Here is a 27794-nt window from a genome sequence, read left to right as displayed (position 1 = left end):
GAAAAGCAATGCGTGCAACTAGATCTCATGCACATTCATTGGGGAAATCCTGAACACTCGACTGGATTCCGGCCCTTGACGACCAGCGTTGTCCACCCCTGTCTTAACCCCAACATCTCATGTTCTGGTGTCCTAAGGCCATCTGATGTCATAGTCTTCTTGTTGGGGAGGGCCCTTTCCATTGGCATAGGCCTGGTTCTATCCCTGCACTTCCCCAATTCTCAATATCTCATTGGTCCAGCTGAACATAGGCCATCAGCCCCTTCCCATACGTTATCAGCATACTGAGTCATTCTGAGCCTTTAACCTCTAGATACCAGGTTGGCATACAGGGGTAATGTCGTGGTGCCCTGCAGCATATGTCCACGTTGGCTAGGCCTCGGTTCTTCTTGAACAAGCCCTGAGAGGGACTCCAAAGCAAATAGTGTAACTTGAAAATCAAATAGCAAAAATTCAAATGGGCTTCCATGTAGGCCTGTCAGCCATCTCAGAGAAAGACATGTCCCCTGTCATCCATTTTAAAATTACCATCTAACTATCCCCTGTTATCCCCCAAACTCCCCTAGATCCCTGAAGTAGCAGAACTGAGGAACTAATGTATCTCCTAAACATGTTCATACTACATAAACAAAACTAATATTGCCAGCATTTCTTTATTATTCCTAATTCTCCATTATATATAATATAAAAGAAAAACATCCCATTTGGATATGATTTTATTCATCTCTTATCATTATCCTTAACAAATTGTTTACTAACAAGGTTCAGTTTTTTGATTTCGATTCATTTCTGCTGTGGCACACCTCCGTTTGTATCGGCATCCTATTGATCTGTTTGTCCAACCTTACCGATAAACACTTTACTGTAATCAGTAAGATGAGAATAACAATGAGTATCACTACTTGTATAACACAGAGAAATATCACTGGACGTTTCAACTTGTTCAAGAAATTGTAGGCGAAAAGAATTCCCCACCATGATCCATTCACTGCTTCCTTAATGGGATCCGTCATTCGCGAATGGCATTTTCCATAATGTGTATTGAAAGGGTAGATTATGCATTGGAGAATTGAAATTTTATCAGTGCATCCCTAATACAAGTGTAAATCAGGAATTTCTGTACTGATTTCAAATGACCAAATGGAATGTAACAGGCTCTGTAGTTTGTACCACATATGAAGAATAATAATAATAACCAAAAGTTCTAGGCGGTTCACACTAAAAAGAGTTGGACAATCAGTGAAATACAATAATATTTGTAAAATAGAATTTCAATAATAAAACTCAACAAGTAATAAACTTATCGAACAAAGTGGTCTTAATTAATTTCCAAAAACTGCAATAGGATAACATAGCTTGCTGAATACATTTACCTAACCAAGATTGTTGCTAGGGTCCTATCTAAGAAGGTTGGAGAAGCAAATAAGTAGAAGTTTCTAGTTTCTCTTGATGGTCTATGAGGAAAAAGGTAAGCTGGAGACAATCCCGATATCAGCTTAAAGCAGATACAGGAAAATTTGAATAATACTCTTGCCTCCAAAGGCAGCCAATGAAGTAAACGAGAATATGGACTTTTAAACCAAAAATCAATCGAACAGCTGTATTCTGAATTATCCTTAATTTCCTTAGAATTTTTTTGGGTGCTCCTAAGTAGATGATGTTACAATAGTCTAAAATAGATAAAACGAATGCCTGCACCAATAGTCTGAACGATAAAGGATCCAAATATTTTGTTATGGTTCTTAATTTCCACAGTGTAAAAAAGCATTTTTGTACCACTAAGTTTGTGTGTTCTGCTAGTGTGACTCCCAGAATTTTGATAGATTTAATAATCGGGTAGTCATGACCATTAAGATGAAGCAATGACTTTGTTATTTTGTCATTGGGACTAGCCAAGAAAAGTACTAAACCTGGAACTGTGCATTGGTAATTGTGAATTATGTTCCATGTCAAAAACCATTAAAGGTGATTGTAAAAGAGTATAATGATAGGTAAGTTCTCCCAAAACCTTTCTGCATCTTTAGGTCCAGGGATTCAAGACGAAGTTAGACAAGTTCCTGCTGAACCAGAACGTATGCAGGTGGGGCTAGTCTCAGTTAGGGCGCTGGTCTTTGACCATGCTTGGCACGATGGACCACTGGTCTGACCCAGCAGCGGCAGTTCTTATGTTCTGATGGACACTTTTTCATGCTCCATCACTCGTGTGCATTTGGATATGATGCTATTTTTCTATGTATAATCTATTTTTATGAGGCCCATTTCTCTAGGAATACTATATAGAATCAGCATTCAATGGTTCTTATTGGCTACCTCATGAGCGTGGAGGAGTTTTTGTGTTTGTTCAGTTCACAATCCCAATCTGAAAGTATGGTTGATGGCTTCTAGTGTATTCTTTTGGTACTGGTAAGTTCTCACTATTTGCTTCTGTTCATTGGAACGCTTGTACAAGTTGAATGATGGAAATGAACTCGGCATTTACTTTCATATTTTAACATTTTATATGGAATTGGATCTCCTGGTGTTGTTAAGCATGGAGGCCTATGATAGTAGCTCGAAACATATAATCTGTTTCTATGAGACCCATTCCACCTTCAGCTTGAGAAATGTAGTCTTGCTAATTCTTATAAATGTCCTTGCGTGCACGCATCTAGATTTTCAGAAGACCAGCTGTAATTCTAAATCTGAATGAGAGTGGAGGAATTGCCAGATGATTAATGGTAAGCAAATTAATGGAAACGCTTTTAAAATAGAGAATGGTGAAGTTTCTGGAGTCCTGTCGATTACAGGACCGCAGACAACATAGATTCACTAGAGGTAGGTCTTGCCAGACAAATATGATCAATTTCTTTGACTGGGTGACCAGAGAATTGGATAGAGGGAGTGCACTACATATGGTGTACTTAGATTTTACCCCCTACCCAAATGAACTTCCCCCTTCCACTTTCCTCCCTTTATTTTTATTTTCCATCTCAATGTATTTAATAATTTTCTTCCCCCCCCCCCATTTTTCCCCTTCCATATCATGTACGTCAATGCATAAGTGCCTCCCTCCTTTTAGCCTAGACATGTTTTTATTTTTTTTATACTATTTTATTGTTAACTGTTTAGATACCTGTATGATAAACGGTATATCAAAAATAAGAAACTTGGAAACTTAAAGCCTTTGACAGTGTTCCACACAGATGTGTAATAAATAAACTGAGTGCACCTCGGGATGAGTCTCAAAGTGACAGACTGGGTCAAGAACTGGTTGAATGGAAGACGACAGAGGGTAGTGATCAATGGAGATTGTTCTGTGGTGTGCCTCAAGGTTCTGTTCTTGGATCTGTTCTTTTAAACATTTTTATAAGCGATATTGCTGAAGGGCTGTCGGGTAAGATTTGCCTTGTTGCGGATGATACCAAAATCTGTAATAGAGTAGACACCCAGGATGGTGTGAATAACATGAAGAAAGACCTGGCAAAGCTTGAAGAATGGTCTGAAATTTGGAAGCTAAAATTTAATGCTAAGAAATGCAAGGTTGCAAAAACCCCAGGGAACGGTACAGTTTAGGGGGTGAAGAAATTATGTACACGACAGAAGAGGTGTGATGATCTTAAGGTGGCCAAACAGGTTGAAAAGGTGATGGCGAAAGCTAGAAGGATGCTAGGTTAATAGGGAGAAGTATGGCCAGTAGGAAAAAGGAGGTATTGATGCCCCTGTATAAGACTTTGGTGAGACCTCATTTAGAATTGTGTACAATTTTGGAGACCATACCTTCAAAAAGATATAAAAAGAATGGAGTTGGTCCAGGGGAAGGCTACTAAAATGGTGTGTGGTCTTCATCATAAGGCATTTGAGGACAGAGTTAAAGATCTCAATCTGTATACTTTGGAGGAAAGAGGGGAGATATGATAGAGACGTTTAAATACCCATGTAATGTAAATGCGTATGTCTCTCAATTTAAAGGAAGCACTGGATTGAGAGGGCATAGGATGAAATTAAGAGGTGATAGGCTCAGGAGTAATCTAAGGAAACTCTTTTTTTTACAGAAAGGGTGATGGATGTGTGGAACAGTCTCCCGGAATAGGTGGTGGAGACAGAAACTGTGGGCACTTGGGATCTCTCAGGGAGAGGAGAAGATAGTAGATGCTGTGGATGGGCCATTTGGTCTTTATCTGCTATCATATTTCTATGCTATTAATATACTCTTCAGTATAATTTTAAGTCTGCTTGTTCCTCATACAGTACATGATGTTAATGTCCCTGTTTTGCTTGATGTAGTGCTAAGAGGTCCTTACGACTAAACCTTTTCCCACATTTAGTACATGGAAAAGGTTTTTCCCCCGTGTGAATTCGCAGGTGTTTTATTAGACAATCTCGGCGTGTGAAGCTCTTCTCGCATTCACTACATGGAAAGGGTTTTACTTTTAGGTGACTTCTCTGATGTGTTCTTAGGGATTTCTTGTGATTAAAATCTTTTCCACATTCAGAGCATAAAAATTTGATTCTCTCTCCTGTGTGGATTCTTTGGTGGATTATTAGGCTGTCCCGGCGTGAGAATCTTTTTTTGCATTCACTACATGGAAAGGGTTTTTCTGTTAGGTGATTTCTCTGATGTGTTATTAGTGAATCCTTATGTAAGAAGGTTTTTTCACATTGAGAGCATGAAAAGATTCTCTCTCCTGTGTGGATTCTCTGGTGTGATATTAGACAAGTCTTGCGTGTGAAGGTTTTACTGCATTCACTACATGGGAAGTGTTTTTCTTTGAGGTGAATTATTTGGTGCTGCTTTAGAGTATCCTTTGAACTTAAACATTTACCACATTCAGTGCACGGAAATGTTCTTTCATATATGTGGATATTCTGATGCAGTCTTAGGTAACTTTTACAACTGAAACATTTCCCACATTCAGTACATCTAAAAAGGTTTTCTCCTGTATGAATTCTAAGATGATGATCTAGTTGTGATTTCGAATGAAAATATTTCCGACATTCTGTGCACTGAAATGATTTCTCAGCCATGTGGCTTTTCTTATGTCTTCCTAGAGCCTCCTTAAGATCAAGAAAAGATCTAAAAGGCCTCTCTGCTGTGTGTTTTAGCAGGTGTCTTTTGAGGCGATCCTTACGACTGTAGCATTTGTCACACTCAGTACACGGAAAACGTTTCTTTTTTCTGTATTTCTTTAAGCCTTGTGCTGAGCGCCTCTTGTGTTTGAATGATTTCCCGCATTCTTCGCTCTCCTTCTCTCTCTCAGTTTCCAGTATGATCTGGTCACCTAGAGGATATTGAGAAAGGTATTAATCCTGCATTTGTTACTGCATTCCTGATCTTATAATCACTGCTCTGAGATTATCACACACTGATATAGCTGCACATATATCTGACCAATCACCTGTGATTAATACATACAAGCTCCTTGGGGTTTTTTGTCAGTTTTTTAAAAATTAGAATTTTAATAACTGTATCCAACAAGATATGGGAATCCAAGAAAAACAATGCTGTATACATAATCTTAAAATAAAAAATATAAGCCCTCATCTTTATTCTGAAATGTTATCAAATAAAGATGACATTTTTGGGGATCCAATTCAATTAGACCAATTCCTTAAATCTCATGGGAAATGACTTCTTTTTGATTTTTTTTTTAAGGATTTCTTAGTCAGGAGTTAATTGTTTGGCAACACCTATTATGTAAGGATAGATTTATCCTTTTATTTTATTTGTATTATTGATGTTCTACCTCTCTAATGATGAGGGCTTGATGGGATTTCTGTATTTTTTATTTTAAGATTATGTATATTGTTTTTTTGGATTCCCATATCTTGTTGGATACAGTTATTAAAATTCTAATTTTTTTTAAAAAGCCCCAGGAGCTTATGTTCACATCCCACAATAATGCAGTGGAATTTCAAAAAGAAAGTGGCTCCAGATCCCACAACTCTAGATTTCAGGACTAAAAAAGCCTTTCTTCTGAGCTGAGTAACTCTGGCCACGTCTGGAAATATTTGAATTTTAGCACCACAAGACCAGCACCCTAACTGAGACTAGCCCTACCAGCGCACGTTCTAGTTCAACAGAAACTTGTCTAACTTTGTCTTGAATCCTTGGAGGGTGTTTTCCCCTATAACAGCCTCTGGAAGGAGTAGGAGAAGGCAGGAAAGAGCAAGGGGCAGCGGCAAGAAATAGCTCCGCCCACCCCCCGACGTCATCAACTGGAGCTCCCCCTTAAAAGAGAAGGGGCCAATGGCACTCAGCCATTCTCCGTGCGTCGAAGGCGAGTGTTAAAGGCGCATGTTGAAGGCGAGTGTTAAAGGCGCTCGTCTTAGCGAGAGCGCCTTAAGAAGGGACAAGTCACTGCACTGAAGAAACACCAGGGAAGGACACCTACACAGACAAGTACCACAAAGGGCAACAGGACAGGCACGAACAGCAGCAGATAAATAAACAGCAGTCACAGAGGACAAGCACAGCAGAGGACATACACAACAGAAGCAGGGGTAGCAGGTATATAATTAGGAGAGGGACTACACAGTAACAGCACCAAGGACGCTACATGCAGCGGGTGAAAGCTTATAGGGAAGAACAAGAAGTACAGAAGACCCGGGAAACAAGGGGAAGCCACTTCAGACAACAGACCGGCAAGTAGACAGCAATGGAAGCAGCAGATAGAAGCAGGATGATGAGCTACCCAGTCTTCTGCACCTTTTGTAAAATGTATGACTACCTCCCCTCTGGGAGGCAGTCTTATGTAAGAACTTGATGTGAGGAACTGGAGGGCCTGAAGAAACAAGTCAGGCTACTAGAGGGCAGAGTACTAGAACTAGAAGCACTTGTTGAGGAGGAGATCAGAGAGGCTGGAAACTTCATGAAAGAGAGGAACATTGAAGAAGTCAGGGAGGCGGAGAATATCATGGAAGAGAGGAACATCGAAGAAGTAGTCAGGGAGTTAGAGAAGTTCATCGAGAAGGCATACAGAGAGGCCGTGGAACAACAGAGGAACTGCCAAGATACATCCACAGAGAGTGAGGACCACCTGGAGGACAATCACAAGAAAGGACTAGATGACACAGCAGCAGGACCTGGAAACAGCAGGGGGAACTCACAGGAAGACGAGCCCAGTGCAGGCCAGTGCCAGGAGGAGGAAAGATGGAAGTGCACTGAGGACACGGACCAGTGGTTAGAGAGACAAGAGAAGATAGGGAAGAGAGCAATCGTGGGAGACTCCATCATTCAACAAGTCGACAGCCACATAGCAGGAGGAAGACAGGATCTGCTGGTAACCTGCCTACCAGGGGCCAAGGTGAAGGATATAGTGAGCCGTATCGACAGGATCATCAACAGTGCGGAAGAAGGAGATACGTGGTGATCCACGTTGGGACAAACGACGTGAGCAACAGGAACTACAGCAGAGAAACACTGAAAAACCAGTTTCGGATGCTAGGAAGGACGCTGAAGATCAGAACGCTGATGGTTCTTGGAGATCTTGCTGGTACTCAGGGCCGACAGGAAGAGGCAGACGGAACTTCAAGCAGTGAACGCATGGATGAGACGCTGGTGTGAGAAAGGAGGATTCCACTTCGTGCGCAACTGGATGGCGTTTTGGGGGAAGAGCAAGCTAAACAGGAAGGATGGACTCTACCTCAATGGAGACGTAATGAGGCTAATAAAAAAGCAACATCAAGTGAGAAATTGAGAAGTTTTTAAACTAAGAAGGGGAAAGCCAACAGTCGACCAAGAGTCGATGGTTTGGGAAATGGTATACCCAGAGGATACCATGCATGAAGACTGCAGGGAAGACTCACCGGAACATGGGCAAGATAGAAATCTCGATGGATTGAAAGGGACAGAAATGAGGGAGACAGAAGGAGGAAGAAACTGCAAGAAAGTAATAGGCCACAAACTTAAGTGTATGTACACAAACACAAGGAGCCTATGGAATAAAATGGGGGAATTAGAAGTTATAGCACAAAAAGATAACCTAGATGTCATCGGCATCACGGAAACATGGTGGAACGAGGACAACGTCTGAGACACTGTACTACTGGGATACAAGCTATACCACAGAGACAGAGTAGGACAAAAAGGTAGGGGTATTGCCCTATACATAAGAGGGAATTGAGTCTACCAGAGAGAACACGCCAGAAACGAACAATAAGGTAGAGTCTCTATGGGCCAAAATATCAGGAACAAATGGAACGGATACGAAGATCAGCATCTACTACCGACCCCCAAGGCAGGCCGAAGAGACTAATGGAGAAATGACGGATGAGATTAAACACGAATGTAAGGGAGGCAACGCAGTTATCATGGGCGACTTCAATTATCCGGGGATAGATTTGAACCTAGGCAACTCCAGCTGCAGTAGAGAGACCAAGTTCCTGGAAGCTGTAGGCGATTGCTTCATGGAACAACTTGTCATGGAAAATACGAGAGGAAATGTAATTCTAGACTTAATTCTAAATGGACTACGAGGACTGGCACAAGGTATAGAAGTAGAAGGGACCCTGGGAAACAGTGATCATAACATGATCTATTTCAACCTAGACACGGGAACAAAAAAATCGATCCAGAACGACGGCCACGGCACTGAACTTCTGAAAAGGGAACTGCGAAGGGATGAGAGTCATGGTGGGGAAGAAGATTAGGAAGAGGATAAGCACTGTAAATACTTTAGAGCAAGCATGGACCCTTTTTAAGGACACAGTCACAGAGGTGCAAAATTTATATATACCGCGTATCAACAAGGGTTCCAAGAAGAAGAAGAATGAACCGGCGTGGCACACTATAGCAGTAAAGGAAGTGATCAGAGACAAGAATACTTTGTTTAAGGAATGGAAAAGGACAAAAATGGACAAAAACTGGAAAAAGCACAAACATCAAAGCAAATGCCATAAGGCGGTAAGAGGGGCCAAAAGAGACTTCGAAGAAAAAATAGCCAAGGAGGCCAAAAACTTTAAGCCGTTCTTTCAATATATTAAGGGGAAACGACCCACAAAGGAAGCAGTGGGGCCGTTAGATGACCAGGGAATAAATAATAATGATAATAACAGCTTATATACCGCAATACCGTGAAGTTCTATGCGGTTTACAGAAGATTAAGCAAAGGTAACAAATTGAATTGACTTTAAGAGGGGAGGAAGAAAGAGAATTAATAGGACAGGAAATTCATTGTTGAGGAGAGAGTGATCAAAAGGACAAGTTAATCGCTATAGAAGGGAGAGAGAAGAGAGGATCAGTTGTCTAGATGCTTTAGGAACAAGTGTGTTTTTAGACGTTTCCTAAATTCCCCATAAGTAGTGGGCGAAAGCAATTGTTCTAGGTCTTTACCCCATGATGCTACTTGGTGTGAGAGAAGGTGTTCATGGGGTTTTTTCAGTTTACAACCTCGAGCTGGGGGGAGAAACGAAATTGGAATGTGAGCTTCTCGTGTCTGTTGGCTGAGAAGAAGAAATGGTCAGTTATGTATTTAGGGGCAAGTCCGTGTAGTGCTTTAAAGCAGAAGCAGGCAAATTTAAACTTTACGCGCGCCGCCATTGGCAGCCAATGCAGCTGCCGGTAGTAGGGTGTCACATGGTCAAACTTCCTCAGCCCAAAATTCAGTCTGACTGCCGCATTTTGCATCAATTGTAAACATTGCATATTCTTTTGGGAAATTGCTAAATAAGCGATGTTACAGTAGTCAAGTAGACTTAGTACGAGGGATTGGACTAGGGTTCTGAATGCCGATGTATCGAAGTAAGCTTTAATGGATCTGAATTTCCAGAGAGTAAAGAATCCCTTTCTGATTAAGGAGTCTACCTGGTCTTTCATGGTTAGGCATTGATCCAAAGTTACACCTAGTATCTTAATGGTGGGCTGGATAGGGTAACTAAGTTTATTGATACATAGTGGTGATTTGGTGTCAAGCGGATGGATGTGGCGAAGCAACGAAGAAAGTTGTTTTTTCTGAATTAAGTTTGAGCCTAAAGTTTGTCATCCAGTGCTCCATCATATTTATGGCTACTGAAGCTTTGGGAATAGTTTCAGAGACAGAATTAGCGAATGGGATGATAATCGTAAAGTCATCTGCATAACTAAATAGTTTTATCCCCAGCTGGGTTAGCTGTGTGCCCAGTGAGGACATATAGACGTTGAAGAGCAATGGTGATAGTGGAGACCCTTGTGGCACACCGGATGGATTGCTCCAGGTGTTTGAAAGCTCATAATTAAAACGTACCTGATAAGTGCGGGATATAAGGAAGCCACAGAACCAGTTCAGCACCTCATCCCTGATACCAATGGCGTCTAGGCATTGCAGCAGTTTCTCGTGGTCTACTAGATCAAAGGCAGAACTCATATCGAATTGCATAACCAGGGCATTAAGGCCCTTACTAAACAGTAGGCGCAGATTGTCTAAGATAGCCGCAATTACTGTCTCAGTACTGAATAACGGTCTAAAACTGGATTGAGTTTCATGTAGGAGAGAGAACTGATCAAGATAATCCATCAGTTGGATGTGTACCAATCCCTCCATTATTTTTACAATAAACGGAATGGATGCTACCGGAGTAGGAGGACAAAGCCATCGCTGACAAACTGAACACATTTTTTGCATCCATATTTACCGAAAAGGATATATCCAATATACCGGAACCTGACAGGCTATACACAGGAAATGAAGATGGGAAACTGACAGGTATCACGATCAGTCTAGAAGAGGTATGCAGACAGATTGATAGGCTTAAAAACTATAAATCCTCGGAACCGGATGGCATCCACCCGAGGGTAATCAAGGAACTGAAAGGGGTTATAACTGAACTGCTCCAAATAATAAAAGGTTCGAGGGGAGATCCGGGAAACTACAAACCAGTGAGTCTGACTTCAGTACCGGGAAAGATGGTAGAGGAGTTGATAAAGGACCGCATCATCAATCACCTTGACGGACACAAACTGATGAGGACCAGCCAGCATGGCTTCGGCAAAGGAAGATCTTGCTTGAGAAACTTACTGCAGTTCTTCGAAGGAGTAAATGGGTAGATAGACAAGGGTGACCCGGTCGACATCGTATATCTAGATTTTTCAGAAGGCGTTCGACAGCCATGGAATCGAGGGTGATATACTCACGTGGATTAAAAACTGGTTGACGGATAGGAAACAGAGAGTGGGGGTGAATGGACAATACTTGGACTGGAAAAGTGTCACGAGTGGAGAGCTGCAGGGTTTGGGGTTCGGTGCTTTGAAACACAGCTCCTGATTGGTGTAGCCTGACTTTATTACAGGAAGAGGCGGTCGGAGCATACCGTGAATTACAGAGTCCTTGAACCGCGAATTCGCGGGGGAACACTGTATTGTTAAACATACCTGCTGGATATTAGACCTAAACATGCAAACAGATTGTTATGTGATCTCATTTTGTGAAAGTGTCCTCTCTTTGGAACTTGAAAAAATGGAAACTATAAGAATCAGCCTTTGACTGCTAAAAATGCAATCCTTACCTAGGGACATCAGGAGTTCATAATTCTCCATCATCACCTCCCGGTAAAGCTCCTTCTGCCCTTCATCTAAATACTCCCACTCCTCTTGGGAGAAAGAGACAGCGATGTCCTCAAATGTCACCTGCATCTGAAACAGAACAAGAAACAAACTCAGGGATATGGTGAGTGAGTGGGGGCTGCTAGTCCATCCAGTAGTTTGCCCAAAGAAGACTCTCAGTACTTTATTCTACAATCAATAGTTTATTTTTCCTTAGCACACAAAGCATCATGGAACAACCGAACAAGAAGAAAATAAATGCCTTACCAAACAAATGTTTTTATTCTTTTGGTTCCTGCATTTTATTTCTGTAAGAAGATATTAGGCCTGGAGTCAGGTACCCGGCAAGTTGGACTTCTTCTCTGGTACCATTTCCTAGCGGTACCAGTGCATCGATCGTCATGGGCATATCTCTAAGGGGATTTACTAAAGGGAGAACCCGCCAATCCAACCTGATCAGCTTCTTTGACTGGGTAACGGGGAAGCTGGATATTGGGGAGTCCCTGGACATCGTGTACCTGGACTTTAGCAAAGCATTCGATAGCGTACCACACCGCAGGTTACTGAGCAAGATGAGTTCTATAGGATTAGGTAACACATTGACGAAATGGGTTGGGAGCTGGCTTGGAGGTAGGCTCCAAAGGGTGGTGGTGAACGGCACCCCCTCCGAAATGACGGAGGTGATTAGTGGAGTACCACAGGGCTCAGTCTTGGGCCCAATCCTATTCAACATCTTTATAAGAGACTTGGCAGAAGGGCTTCGAGGTAAAATAACATTATTCGCCGATGACGCCAAACTGAGTAATGTAGTGGGCAAATGCACAACAGACAAAGATTCAGTGCCCGACAACATGATGCACGACCTACTCCTACTGGAGCGATGGTCTAGGACATGGCAACTCAACTTCAATGCCAAAAAATGCAAAGTTATGCACCTGGGCAGCCAAAATCCATGCAAGTCTTATACCCTTAATGGCGAGATCCTAGCAAAAACGGTAGCAGAACGAGACTTGGGGGTAATCGTCAGTGAGGACATGAAGTCTGCCAATCAAGTGGAGCAGGCTTCGTCCAAGGCAAGACAAATCATGGGCTGCATACGAAGGGGTTTCGTCAGTCGTAAGGCGGAAGTCATTATGCCATTGTATAGATCCATGGTGAGGCCCCACCTGGAATACTGTGTGCAATTCTGGAGGCCGCATTATCGCAAGGATGTGCTGAGACTGGAGTCGGTGCAAAGAATGGCCACCCGGATGGTCTCGGGACTCAAGGATCTACCATACGAAAAACGGCTTGACAAATTACAGCTATACTCGCTCGAGGAGCGCAGAGAGAGGGGGGACATGATCGAGACGTTCAAGTATCTTACGGGCCGCATCGAGGCGGAGGAAGATATCTTCTTTTTCAAGGGTCCCACGACAACAAGAGGGCATCCGTTGAAAATCAGGGGCGGGAAACTACGAGGTGACACCAGGAAATTCTTTTTCACTGAAAGGGTGGTTGATCGCTGGAATAGTCTTCCACTACAGGTGATTGAGGCCAGCAGCGTGCCTGATTTTAAGGCCAAATGGGATCGGCACATGGGATCTATTCACAGGGCAAAGGTAGGGGAGGGACATTAAGGTGGGCAGACTAGATGGGCCGTGGGCCCTTATCTGCCGTCTATTTCTATGTTTCTATGTTTCTATCTCACATCGAGTCTCCTGACGCATGCCTCTCCTCGACGCAATCGACACAGGCTGTCATTCTGAAGCACGCCTCTTCTTGAGATTACCAATGCTTCGACACCCTGCTGCACCTATAGTACAAGCTGGGCAGCCACCTTTCCATGGATTGATCGTCTGAGTGTTATCGATTCCCTTCGGTACTGGAGAGCATTGACAGTTTATTGTTCTCATCACTAGCGTCACTGGCATTTTCAGCATTGAGCCACTTGATGCATGCCTATCATCGACGCCGGTTGTCAATTCTGAAGTGACCTGCCCATTGGGGTTTTCAACGCTTCAACACCTGTGGCATCTATGGTACCAGCTTCATAGCCCTTAGTACCGGTGCAATCTCTCACCGTATGCAGAGCATCTGTATGGTGAATGGCTGGCAATCGTCTTACAATCATTTTGGTCTTGATGCCCCTATTTTACCTTCGGTACCAACACAGCTTTAGCATCGGATCCTGCTCCGTGTTATTTACCTGCATCGAGACTCGATACCGATGCTATGTTTATCTTGGTACTATTGCTGCTCCTTCAATGATTGGTACCGGTGCTTCCATTATCTCCCTCGGTACCGGCCTAACCTCAGCAGAATATAATCTTGTCCTGGAATTGATAAACCGCAATGGTCGCATTAGTCTTTGCTGGTTGAATCCACTTGCAAGCCTCCAGCTACAGATCCTATGGCATTACACCACTAGGACATGATGGCCGGACTATGGATAAGTTTGAATGCCATCTTTGCTGGACCTATGTTGCCATGCCTCTGCCAGTGATTTCTTATACCAGGGGTAGGCAATTCCGGTCCTCGAGAGCCGGAGCCAGGTCAGGTTTTCAGGATCCATAAATCAACTACAGATCCATCAGGGAGGCCTATCATTTCTGCGAATGGCTCTGTATTAGAACCTTTATCTGACTTCTCGGATTATTTTTTTGCACCCTTATGTACCACTTATACCTTCTTATGTGCGTGACTCAGCACATATCATTAACATACTGGATGAATTTGATGGAGATCTAGAGGATACGATATTGGTTTCTCTGGATATCAAATCACTCTACACCAACATCCCTCAAATGGAGGCCATTCATGCCATTGAAAACACATTAGAAATATAGAAACATAGAAATAGACGGCAGATAAGGGCCACGGCCCATCCAGTCTGCCCACCCTAATGTCCCTCCCCTACCTTTGCCCTGTGAATAGATCCCATGTGCCGATCCCATTTGGCCTTAAAATCAGGCACGCTGCTGGCCTCAATCACCTGCAGTGGAAGACTATTCCAACGATCAACCACCCTTTCAGTGAAAAAGAATTTCCTGGTGTCACCTCGTAGTTTCCCGCCCCTGATTTTCAACGGATGCCCTCTTGTTGTCGTGGGACCCTTGAAAAAGAAGATATCTTCCTCCGCCTTGATGCGGCCCGTAAGATACTTGAACGTCTCAATCATGTCTCCCCTCTCTCTGCGCTCCTCGAGCGAGTATAGCTGTAATTTGTCAAGCCGTTTTTTGTATAGTAGATCCTTGAGTCCCGAGACCATCCGGGTGGTCATTCTCTGCACTGACTCCAGCTTCAGTACATCCTTTCGATAATGCGGCCTCCAGAATTGCACACAGTATTCCAGGTGGGGCCTCACCATGGATCTATACAATGGCATAATGATTTCCGCCTTACGGCTGACAAAACCCCTTCGTATGCAACCCATGATTTGTCTTGCCTTGGATGAAGCTTGCTCCACTTGATTGGCAGACTTCATGTCCCCACTGACGATTACCCCCAAGTCTCGTTCTGCTACCGTTTTTGCTAGGATCTCGCCATTAAGGGTATAGGACTTGCATGGATTTTGGCTGCCCAGGTGCATAACTTTGCATTTTTTGGCACTGAAGTTGAGTTGCCAGGTCCTAGACCAGCGCTCCAGTAGGAGAAGGTCGTGCATCATGTTATCGGGCATTGAATCTTCGTCCGTTGTGCTTTTGCCCACTACATTACTTAGTTTGGCGTCATTGGCGAATAATGTTATCTTACCTCGAAGCCCTTCTGCCAGGTCCCTTATAAAGATGTTGAATAGGATCGGGCCCAAGACTGAGCCCTGTGGTACTCCACTAATCACCTCCGTCATTTCGGAGGGGGTGCCATTCACCACCACCCTTTGGAGCCTACCTCCAAGCCAGCTCCCAACCCATTTCGTCAATGTGTTACCTAATCCTATAGAACTCATCTTGCTCAGTAACCTGCGGTGTGGTACGCTATCGAATGCTTTGCTAAAGTCCAGGTACACGATGTCCAGGGACTCCCCAATATCCAGCTTCCCCGTTACCCAGTCAAAGAAGCTGATCAGGTTGGATTGGCAGGATCTCCATGTTGTCGGGGATCCCGTAGATTCTCCTCATCCAGGATCTTATCCAATTGGCGTTTGATTAGGGTTTCCATTAGTTTGCTCACTAATATTAGACTCACCGGTCTGTAGTTTGCTGTCTCCAGCTTTGAGCCTTTCTTGTGGAGTGGAATGATGTTAGCCATCCTCCAGTCCAACGGGACGCTGCCTGTACTAAGGGAGAGGTTGAAGAGCGCGGACAGTGGCTCCGCCAAGACATCACTCAGCTCCCTAAGCACCCTGGGTAATAGAAACACACACGACCGGATACCCAATAGATTCATTAGCCCTTACACAAAACTACTTTTGTTTTCAAGATAAGTTCTTTTTGCAAATAAAGGGCACGGCTATGGTTACCTCTAGGGCCCCTGAAATTGCCAATTTATATGTGGCTGAATTTGAAAAGAAATTTCTAAGCACACACGAGTATCAGGAAGTTATCAGGTTATATAAATGTTATATAGATGATGTATTCATTTTATGGAAAGGAAGTACATTCTTTACTTAATCGGTTGAACTCTTGTGATACTAATCTTAAATTTAAAATGAGCCATAATGATCATCATATAGTATTTTTAGATTTAGGATTTCTAAGGACCGATATAGCTTTCGCACTATGATTTACAAGAAACCTACAGATAAAACCAATTACTTACATTATACCAACTTCCATCAAAAACCACTTAAAAAAAACTTACCCTATAGTCATTCCTAAGGCTAAAGAGACTCTGTTCAACACCAGAGGAATTTGAAAGACAGGCCCCTTCTATGGCCTATAGATTTGCTACTAGAGGATATCCTTTGGAAGATATCCATAGTGGGTATATACGGTCTAAATTATTACATAGAGAAGATCTTTTAAACACTGGTAAAAAAAGACCGTAAATCACCAGATTTCACATCTCTCAGGAGTTGTGAAACGTATCATTATGAACAACTGGCGTTAGGAATCCCAGTCTTAGAAATAAGTTGGTACCCTCTGCTCTTCCCCACATTACATCCACACCGGGCAGTCATACTGGACATCAATCTTGCTCCAGTTTGTACACCCGGAGACAGGAAGGAAATACAATCTCCATTTTGTCAGTAATGGTAATACAGAACAAGTTGTCTGCCCTTGTAAACTACTCTATGTGGGAAAAAGAAAGAGAAAAATCCAAACTAGGATTATAGAGCACAGGAGTTGCATTCTTAGAGAAGTCTCACATTGGAAAGAATTAGGACACACTATTGATGATTTTATCTTTAAAACCTTCAAATTAAGATGGAGAGGGGGTGATATTGATCATATCTTATTACAAGCTGAACAGAGACCTATGTTTGAGATTAACACTATCACCCCGGCTGGTCTCAATCTTACCATAACATAACTTTATTTTTCTCTTCCGCCTTAATCAAAAGAATTCTAGGTGGTTTCCACAAAAGAGAAAAACTGGACAATCAGTGAAATACAAAATAGTAAAAAATGAATACAGTCTGTAGTGTTAAAAAGACATTAAAAATTTAAAATTGATAGAGTAAGATTAGTTATGTTTAAAAAGTAAAGATAAAAGTCTAAAACACTGGTAAAAAAAAAGACCTATTGGTGTTTTATTTAGAGGCCAACACTCCCTCCATCCCATTTCGTAAGCTAGGGAGTCCCACATGTGAGAATATGTTGCCTGCTTGGCCTAGGATAAAGCACAGTTACTTACCGTAACAGTTGTTTTCCGGAGACAGAAGGCAGATAGTCTCACATCTACCCACCTCCCCTGTTTGGCTTCTTCACTTGGGCATAGAACGACGACCTCGTGAACCAGCTTTCTAAAGTTTAGTGACTGTACACTTTTACACTGTCCATACTGGGCTCCGCGGATGACGTCACCCCAGATAACAGCTGTTATGATAAGAAACTGTGCTTTTCCATTACCCAAGCTTGAGAATTTTCTGTTAAACCACAACTTCTGTTTAAACCCCAGGTGCATTATTCTGGTAACTGAACGCTCTCCTGCCCTCCTTGTCTTCTTGTACTTAGCTTCTGCTTTTTCACAAGCCTTTGCCTCAAGAGTTCACTCGCAGCTCATGCTGTATTCTCAGCTCTTCTGTACACCCTAGCCCCTGCTTCAGAGGTCACTGCTGCCATTTTCTTTAAAGTAGAACAAGGAAGTGCTCAGAATACATTCGATTTCAGCTCTGTTCGCCTAATGTGGGGTTATGGAAGAGGAGACACTTAGATCCCGCTCTCCCAGAAACTGTCAGACTTTTTCCTGTAGAAAAATGATACCGGAAAGGACGGTAAAGACTCTGATGGTGTTCAATGGAATAAGTTCATTGATGTAGAATAAATGACTCAATATCGGTCACAGTTGAGAAAAAGGAAACCGATATGGTTCTCCAAACTAGTGGCGGAAAAAAATAAAGGCAAAAAAATTGGTGTTCGTGAAATATAAAAAAAACTCAAGAAGAGGAGCATAAAAAGGAATATCGGATGAAACAAAAAGTCAAGAGAGAAATACATCTGGCAAAAGTGCAAGCGGAAGAGCAAATGGCTATAAATATAAAAAAAGGGAGAAAATTTGTTTTCAGGTATATTAGTGAAAGGAGGAATTCAAAAAATGGAATTACGAGACTGAAGGAAGGTATGAACCGCTATGTGGAGAATAGTGCTGCCCAATTCACGATTCGAATCAATTCACCGATTCACTTTGGCTGAATCGATTCAAATCTATTTAAAAACAAAAATATTGGCCTCCCAATGTGGTGGCTGGGTCACCCCCTAAAGCAGGAGCAGCAGCGCTGCCTCTTGTTGGCCGGCCACTACTGCTTTGGTGGGCAAGGGGGGAAGGTCAGTCGAAAAGTGCTGGTGTTCGGCTTCCCCATGGCCTCACGCGCATTAATTTACCTAATTCCAGCATCAGAGCAGCCTGCAGAGAGGATCGCCGGTACTTTAGCAATCTTTGCAGGTTGCCATCGGCCTCCGGAGCTGTTTTTAACTCTGCTGCAATCCTGCCTCTGATGTCAGAGGAGGGGTGGGACCGCGGCAGAGGGAAGACAGCTCCGGGGGCCTATGGCAGCCTGCAAAGATTGCTAGCACCGGTAATCCTCTTTGCAGGCTGCTCTGCTGTTGGAATTAGGTAAATGGATGCACGGGAGGTCAGGGGAGAGCATGCAGGCCTTCTGGGGTTGGGGGGTGCAGTCCTTCAGGGGTGGTTGTGCAGGCCTTCAGGGGTGGGGTTTAGGAAGGAGGGGGAGAAGAGAAACCTGTACAGGTGCATACAGGTGAAGTTTTTAAGTCCTCTATGAAACTAGAAGTGAAGCTAGGCCCCCCTGAAATCCCCAGAATGATAGGAATAGGCCTACACAGTTTTAAAGGCATGAGAATATACCCTGAACAAACTGTTCTTGCTGAAATAAACAAATCAAGCGAAATGCTGAGATAAGCAAGTCAAGCAAAACTTATTCTTTCACATAGCAACTGGTACTACATATGCTGAAGAGTCATTAAAAACAGGAAAGTGAACATAAGAAGATTAGCAAATGGCTTGACCAAGAATAAGAACATAAGCAATGCCTCTGCTGGGTCAGACCTGAGGTCCATCGTGCCCAGCAGTCCGCTCACGCGGCGGCCCAACAGGTCCAGGACCTGTGCAATAATCCTCTATCTATACCCCTCTATCCCCTTTTCCAGCAGGAAATTGTCCAATCCTTTCTTGAACCCCAGTACCATACTCTGCCCTATTACGTCCTCTGGAAGCGCATTCCAGGTGTCTACCACACGTTGGGTAAAGAAGAACTTCCTAGCATTCGTTTTGAATCTGTCCCCTTTCAACTTTTCCGAATGCCCTCTTGTTCTTTTATTTTTTCGAAAGTTTGAAGAATCTGTCCCTCTCTACTCTCTCTATGCCCCTCATGATCTTATAAGTCTCTATCATATCCCCTCTGAGTCTCCTCTTCAGGGAAAAGAGACCCAGTTTCTCCAATCTCTCAGCGTATGAAAGGTTTTCCATCCCTTTTATCAGACGTGTCGCTCTCCTCTGAACCCTCTCGAGTAACGCCATATCCTTCTTAAGGTACGGCGACCAATATTGGACGCAGTATTCCAGATATAAAAATGGCTCTTTTGCAAGATAAGTCCTGGAATGGGCGGACCCTTACTGGACCCTTTGCTCAAAATAGATAGCATTTTTAGTAACAGGGCGTGACGCACAGTATGACTCAAAAAACAAGTAAAAATATTGACCACTTAATAAGCTAAGTGTAATGATGTTTGTAAGTAACCAACAGAAACTAGAAATGCAATATCTACCAAAAATGTATGTAAGATTTAGCCAAAACAGATTAGAGGTTTTGTCAAGCGCTTAATATACCTATACTCTGTTACTCCATATGCTGAAAGATTTATTCTTGTAAGCTTTTATTGTTTATTAAATAAAAATATATATTACTTATACCAGCATATTAAGTGTCGTGAGGTCAGTTATTGAGGGCCCAAACAGGGAACTTCTCAGGGTGCAGGCCTTTAGGGGGCACAGGCCTTCAGGGAGGACGGTGGATGCCTTCAAAGGGGAGGGGGGGGACAGGCCTTCGGGGAAGGGGCTCCCTGATGTAGAAGTTAAAGGAGGGAAGGGAGGGTTCAAAGAGATGTCAATATGCCGGACTTGGGGGGCGAAGAAATAATGGGTCTAAAAACAGAGAGGGAGAGAGATGGTGGACAATGGGATTTAGGGAAGGAAGGAACAGAAAGGGAGAAAAGTTGGACTCAAGGGATGGTGTGGAGGGGGATAGAGATACTGGATAGGAGGGTAGTTGGGAAGAGAAAGGGAGAAATGGTGGACCCTGGAGTGGTGGGGAAGGAGGGAGAGATGAAGGATGAAAGGGTAGTTGAGAAAAGGTGGATCTGGGGATGGAGATTAAAAAAAATGAAAGATGCCAGACCTCCGGGGGAGGGAAGGGAAGCAGAAGGGGAGGACAGAGATGGAAGATGGGCAGGAGACCCTGGCAAGCGAATTATCAGAAGACAACCAGAGCCTGGGACCAAAATGATTTGAATAATGACCAGACATCAAAAAGTAGAAAAAATAATTTTATTTTCTATTTTGTGATTACAATATGTCAGATTTGAAATGTGTATCCTGCCAGAGCTGGTGTTACACCGCGAACGTGAGCTAGGATTTAACAGAGAGAGAAAAAGTCTTTTTTATTTTGTTTACACTACAGCGCCAGTGTGGGTAGGAGAGGGCAAAGGGGGTGCAGAGGCTATAAAAGGGATGAAGAGGCTATAAAATAAACCCACCAGGATGTTTGGGAAAAAAACAAAACAAAACACTCAACTGGGCAGGAAAATTGAATTGAATTGAAAAATCGATTCAATAGGCTGAATTGAATCAAATCAAAATTTTTTTTCCTGAAATGGGCAGCACTAGTGGAGAGTGATGAGGAAAAAGTAAATGTGCTAAACAAATACTTCTGTTTAGTGTTCACAGAGAAGGACTGCAATTGGTCAGCAAAGTTACACCTGAGAATGGAATGCATACTGTACCGTTCATGAAAGAAAGTGTTTATGAAAAATTGAAGGTGGATAAAGTTATGGGACCAGACGGGATCCATACCAGGATATTGAGGGAACTAAGGGACATTCTGACAGGTCCTCTTAAAAATTTGTTCAATCCACAGGACTGGAGAAGAGCGGATCTGGTCCCTCTTTACAAAAGTGGAGATGAAGCAGGAAACTATAGGCCGGTAAGCCTCACTTTGGTTATTGGAAAAATAATGGAAACGTTGCTGAAAGAAACGATAGTGAAATTCTTAGAATCTAATGGATTACAAGATCCAAGGCAAATCGTGCCAAACGAATCTGACTGAATTCTTTGACTGGGTGACCAGAGAATTGGATCAAGGACGTGCGCTACATGTAATTTACTTAGATTTTAGCAAAGCCTTTGACACGGTTCCTCATAGGAGGCTCTTAAACAAACTCAGTGTTGTCTTTGCGTTCTCCTTGTTCCCTGACGCTGTAACAGGCCAGACTGCAGAAGCGCTGGGCAAACCAGCCTTCCCCCCTCGCCCTGGCTGGCCCGGAACTTCCTCTCTGATGTCAAAATTGACATCGGGAGGAAGGCTGCTTGCCTGTTACAGCGTCGGGAAACAGAGAGAACTTGGCGGCAATGGCTTGGGGAGAAAGAAAGGACAGACAGAAAGACAGACAGGGAAACAGAAAGAAAAAAGGGGGACAGGGAGACAGAAAGAAAGACAGAAAAAGAAAGAAAGGGGGCAGGGAGAGAGGAAGAAAAAGTTGGGGGAGGGAATGGAATGTGGCAGGGGGTAGGCAGGGAGAAAGGAAAAAAAAGTTGGACAATCAGAAGAAGAACTTGCAACCAGACTCATGAAATCACCAGACAACAAAGGTAGGAAAAATGATTTTATTTTCAGTTTACTGATCAAAATGTGTCCGTTTTGAGAATTTATATCTGCTGTCTATATTTTCCATTATGGCCCCCTTAGCGCAGAGAGTCTATGAGTGTTGAGAGCAGCACAGTGCATTCAGCGCAGCTCCCTGCGCTAAAAACCGCTATCACTGTTTAGTAAAAAGAGGGGGCATATTTGTCTATTTTTGTGTAGTTGTTACAGAGGTGACGTTGCATATTTTAAAGTCATCTGCCTTGATCTCTTTGAAAAAACCCCAAATAGAAATGATAATTAACATTTTCTCTGAGTACAGTGTGCTTTGTGTTTTTTATAACTTTATTGTTGGTAAATCGGAATCACGGAAACATGGTGGAAAGAGGAAAACAAATGGGACATAGTGCTACCAGGGTACAAACTCTACCGAAAAGACAGGACACAAAAGAAGGGTGGAGGAATAGCACTATTTATAAAGGACACCATTCACTCGACCAAAATGGATACGGCACCAGAGACGGACGGATTAGAATCATTATGGGTTAAATTACCAGGAAGAAATGGACCTGACGTCAAATTGGGACAGTACTATCGTCCACCTGAACAAGCAGAAGCAAAAGACAAAGAGCTGGAAGCGGAACTAAGGCGGGAATGCAAGAACGGAAGTGTCATGGTAATGACTTTAACTACCCTGGGATAAACTGGAATATCGGAAACTCAAATAACGCAAGGGAAATGGAATTCCTAGAGGCTGTGCGGGATTGCTTCATGGAACAGCTCGTCAAGGAACCAACAAGAGGAAATGCGACTCTAGACCTACTACTCAATGGGCTGGGGGGACCTGCAAAGGAGGTGGAAGTAATAGGACCACTAGGAAACAGCGATCACAACATGATCCAGTACAAACTAGAAGTAGGAACATCAAAAGGGAAGAGAACCACAGCAACAACGCTCAACTTCAAGAAGGGGAACTACGACGCTATGAGAGTAATGGTAAGAAAGAAACTCAGGAAAGGCTTGGGAAAAGCAAAGACCGTGGAGTAAGCTTGGTCCCTGTTCAAGGACATGATACAGGAAGCACAGAACCTGTACGTCCCCAGATTTAGATAAGGGTGCAAAAAGAATCGAACAAAAGACCCGGTGTGGATAAACAATGCAGTGAGGGCAGTGATACAGGACAAGAAACTATCGTTCCGGAGGTGAAAAAAGGACAAAACAGAGGAAAACAGGAAGGAGCACACGGAACATCAGAAAGAATGTCACCGAGTGGTCAAGAAAGCAAAAAGAGAATACCAAGAGAGACTGGCCAAGGAAGCATGTAACTTCAAATCTTTCTTCAGATATGTTAAAGGGAAGCAACCGGCGAGGGAAGCAATGGAACCGTTAGATGATGGAGACATAAAAGGAGCGATAAGGGGGGAAAAGGAGGTGGCTGACAGATTAAACATGTTCTTCTCGTCAGTCTTCACAAGCGAGGACACATCCAATATACCGGAATCTGAGGAAATCTTTAATGGGGAAGGGCTTTCGACATTAGAAGTAAGCCTCGAAGATGTACTCCGGCAGATAGACAGATTGAAAACCGACAAGTCCCCGGGCCCGGACGGGATCCACCCAAGGGTACTAAAGGAACTGAAAACCGAAATAGCAGAAATACTCCAAAGAATTTGCAACCTGTCCTTGGTAACAGGGGTGATCCTGGAGGATTGGAAAATAGCAAATGTCACACCTATCTTCAAAAAGGGATCGAGAGGAGATCCAGGAAACTACAGACCGGTAAGTTTGACTTCAGTGCCAGGCAAGATGATAGAAGCAATGATAAGACAGAATCTGTGAGCATATAGAAAGAAATGGGCTAATGAAAGCGAGCCAACATGGCTTCTGCAAAGGAAGATCATGCCAAACAAACTTACTACACTTCTTTGAAGAGATAAACAGCTAGATGGACAAAGGGGACTCCATTGACATCATATATCTTGACTTTCAAAAAGCCTTTGACATGGTTCCTCATGAGTGGCTACTTAAGAAACTGTGGAACCACGGGGTGGGAGGGGACATACATAGATGGGTTAAACACTGGTTGGCAGGCAGAAACCAGAGGGTTGTGGTGAAGGGCCACTACTCGGGCTGGAGAAAGGTAACGAGTGGTGTCCCGCAGGGGTCTGTGCTCAGGCCGCTGCTGTTCAATGTGTTTATAAATGACCTGTGAGAGGAGGAGGGAGATGGAAAGAAGAAAAATCATGGAAAAATTCTGATATGGGAAAATCCTTTTAAGTCCTGAAGATAAAACAGGTGAAGTAGGATAACTAAGAAAAGCCAAAGCTCACAGAAACTTTTCTTTCTCTCTCTCTGCAACTGACATCTATCTTATCTATCTCTGCAGCTGATAAAAACAGTAGATTAACTGTGAAAAGATATTTCACACCATTTACCAGAAGGCATACAAGGATGGGGAAATACCTTGTCTTTAAGCCAAGTTAGCTACTGTATCAGTGAAACTTGAGAGAAAATAACAGGTCCTAATGCTGAGGTTTGTAGGGCCCCACCCAGCCAGATATCATGAAAAGATAAACACAGACCATGGTCCGAAGATAGAATTCTCAGAAGATAGAATTCTCAAGAATTATCATCTAATAGCAAGTATCAGAAATGTGGTGCAGCTGGGAGGGGGTTTTGATGCTCGGAATTGCTTATATGGTATAGGAAAGAGGCATTTCTGGGAAAAGGTTAGGTCTTACGGTAAACAGAGCGAACGTATAACATGACGCAGGTAAACCAGCCAATAAATGAATGTAGTTAGGCAGTAATGCATAGGAAAATAGCCAATAAGGATGTATCATGTGATCTAGGCCAACGTGGTGTTGGCCACTAAGAAAGGTATAAAAACAGGCCTTTAAGAGGAAGTGAACAGAACAGACTTCAGAGGATCTTCAGGCCTGGAGATCACCTTCTGTTACGCTATATGCTAAATGATTTATTTCTGTAAGCTGTTATTGATTGACTAAATAAATATATACTTATTGAAACCAGTATATAGCATGTGAGGTCTCCTTTGAGGTAGGCCTAAACAGCAGCCTACTTCACCTGGAAGAGGGGATCAAGTGCGAGGTTATAAAGTTTGCAGATGACACTAAACTCTGTAGCAGGGTTAAAACTATAGGGGAATGTGAAGAACTGCAAAGAGACCTGACAACATTGGAGGAGTGGGCGAATAAATGGCAGATGAACTTCAATATAGAGAAATGCAAGGTCATGCATATAGGGGAAAAGAACCCGATGTTCAGCTACAAAATAGGGGGGGGGGGGGGTTGGCTCTGGGGGAAAGTAACCTCGAAAAGGACTTGGGAGTGTTGGTGGATACAACAATGAAACCAACGGCGCAATGTGCGGCAGCCTCAAAGAAAGCAAACAGAATGTTGGGTATTATCAAGAAGGGTATTACAACAAGAACGAAGGAAGTCATCCTCCCATTGTATCAGGCAATGGTGCACCCGCACCTGGAAAACTGTGTCCAGTATTGGTCACCGTACCTTAAGAAGGATATGGCAATACTTGAAAGGGTCTAGAGGAGAGCGACACGAATGATTAAAGGCATGGAAAACCTTTCATACACTGAAAGGTTGGAGAAACTGGGGCTCTTCTCCCTGGAAAAGCGGAGACTCAGAGGAGACATGATAGAGACTTACAAGATCATGAAGGGCATAGAGAGAGTAGAGAGTTCTTCAAACTCAAAAGTTCTTCAAACTTTCAAAACATAAAAGAACAAGAGGGCATTCGGAAAAGTTGGAAGGGAACAGATTCAAAACGAATGCTAGGAAGTTTTTCTTTACCCAACGTGTGGTGGACACCTGGAATTCGTTTCCAGAGGATGTAATAGGGCAGAGTACGGTTCAGAGGTTCAAGAAAGGATTGGACAATTTCCTGCTGGAAAAAGGGATAGAGGATTACTGCACAGGTCCTGGACCTGTTGGGCCGCTGCGTGAGCGGACTGCTGGGCACGATGGACCTCGGGTCTGACCCAGTGGAGGCATTGCTTATGTGCTTATAGATCATTTTGACTTGGTCATTTTAAAAGTAGCTTGCAAGCCAAAAAAGTGTGGGCACCCCGGGTCTAGTGCATATGGAGAGGAATTGCCAATAGGAGAAAGGAGGTAATAATGCCACTGTATAAGAGTCCAGTGAGACCTCCTGTAGAAGAATATTGTATAAAATTCTGGAGACTGCACTATGCTTCCCCTGTGAACTCTGCTTAGCATGTAGATCTCTCCTATCTGTGCCCTTCTGCTCCACTGCAACTCCAGACTCCATCCCTTAAAAACATAAGAATTGCCGCTGCTGGGTCAGACCAGTAGTCCATCATGTGTCTGTATATGGCCGTTTGGTGGAGGATGGGCTGGGGAGGGCTTCAATGGCTGGGAGGGTATAGATGGGCTGGAGTAAGTCTTAACAGAGATTTCGGCAGTTGGAACCCAAGCACAGTACCGGGTAAAGCTTTGGATTCTTGCCCAGAAATAGCTAAGAAGAAAAAATTAAAAAATTTAAATTGAATCAGGTTGGGCAGACTGGATGGACCATTCGGGTCTTTATCTGCCATCATCTACTATGTATGTTACTATGTATGCCAAGCAGTCCGCTCCCACAGCGGCCCCTAGATCAAAGACAAGTGCCCTAACTGAGACTAGCCTTACCTGCGTATGTTCTGGTCTGGCAGGAACTTGTCTAACTTTGTCTTGAATCCCTGGAGGGTGTTTTCCCCTATAACAACCTCTGGAAGAGCGTTCCAGTTTTCTACCACTCTCTGGGTGAAGAAGAACTTCCTTACGTTTGTACGGAATCTATCCCCTTTCAACTTTAGAGAGTACCCTCTCGTTCTCCCTACCTTGGAGAGGGTGAACAACCTGTCCTTATCTGCTAAATCTATTCTCTTCAGTATTTTGAATGTTTCGATCATGTCCCCTCTCAGTCTCTTCTTTTCAAGGGAGAAGAAGCCCAGTTTCTCTAATCTTTCACTGTACGGCAACTCCTCCAGCCCCTTAACCATTTTAGTCGCTCTTCTCTGGACCCTTTCGAGTAGTACCGTGTCCTTCTTCAAGTACGGCGACCAGTGCTGTATGCTTGGAATAAAATGCCCGAATCTCTACTTGGAATAAACTGCCCAAATCCATCTCTAGCAGTGTTCAAGTCCACATTAGAAGCCAACCTCTTTGAGACTTCTTACAGCTTCTAACTCCTCTTACCTTTGGTTTTGCATCCCTAACCCTACATGTCTGTCCAAGTTAGACTATAACCTCTTCCGAGGAGAGACCATCTATTAAATGCCAAAATGTACAGCACCTACAGAAGTGATAAATAATAGTAGTCTCCTACCTGCTGAGTAGAAAGCCCTGCAGCCATCCTCCTGCCCTTCTCTATAGCACCAGTTCCACCCCTGTTCACGAGGCTGCCAAGGATGGGTTTTGCTGGGTGGCAGTGATCAGCTTCTTTTCTCCGTGCTGCAAACACAGGAAGTCTGCAGTCAGAATAAAGGGAAGGAAACAGGAGACCATTTTATGAGAGGGGCTGAGCTAATGCTCAGTTATCTTGCAGACCTGTTTCCGGGATCAAGAGCAGTTTCATTAAGATCCTGGCAGAGAGATAAAAAAAAGCAGGCAAACCCTGCTGAACTTTTTTTTACCCCTGACTGGAGAATGCAGAGAACAGGTCACAGGCTCAGTGCCCCAAAATTAAAAAAATAAAATACGAAAAACCTGCGTTTGTTTTAGGACAGAAAGGTAATCCATATAACATGGCTTTTGTTCCTTGGCTCATGCCTAAAAGTATAGAAAATGTTTCTAACTT

General features: G+C 43.3%; 1 protein-coding gene across 1 annotated transcript; it reads right to left on the bottom strand.

The window, feature by feature from the left end:
• Positions 1 to 3808: 3808 nt before the first annotated feature.
• On the bottom strand, positions 3809 to 27544 carry LOC117354769 (gastrula zinc finger protein XlCGF17.1-like). Its single transcript, XM_033932729.1, has 3 exons — positions 27324 to 27544; positions 11458 to 11584; positions 3809 to 5258 (listed from the first exon to the last, which is right to left on the bottom strand). The coding sequence occupies exons 1-3, from the start codon at positions 27348 to 27350 to the stop codon at positions 4237 to 4239; spliced, it is 1176 nt and encodes a 391-aa protein (XP_033788620.1). The 5' UTR covers positions 27351 to 27544; the 3' UTR covers positions 3809 to 4236.
• Between the last annotated feature and the right edge of the window lie 250 nt (positions 27545 to 27794).

This window comes from Geotrypetes seraphini, chromosome 2 (genome assembly GCF_902459505.1).
Source record: "Geotrypetes seraphini chromosome 2, aGeoSer1.1, whole genome shotgun sequence".
NCBI lineage: Eukaryota > Metazoa > Chordata > Amphibia > Gymnophiona > Dermophiidae > Geotrypetes > Geotrypetes seraphini.
Note: the sequence above shows the minus strand (reverse complement) of the source record. Positions and strands in the feature narration are given on the sequence as shown.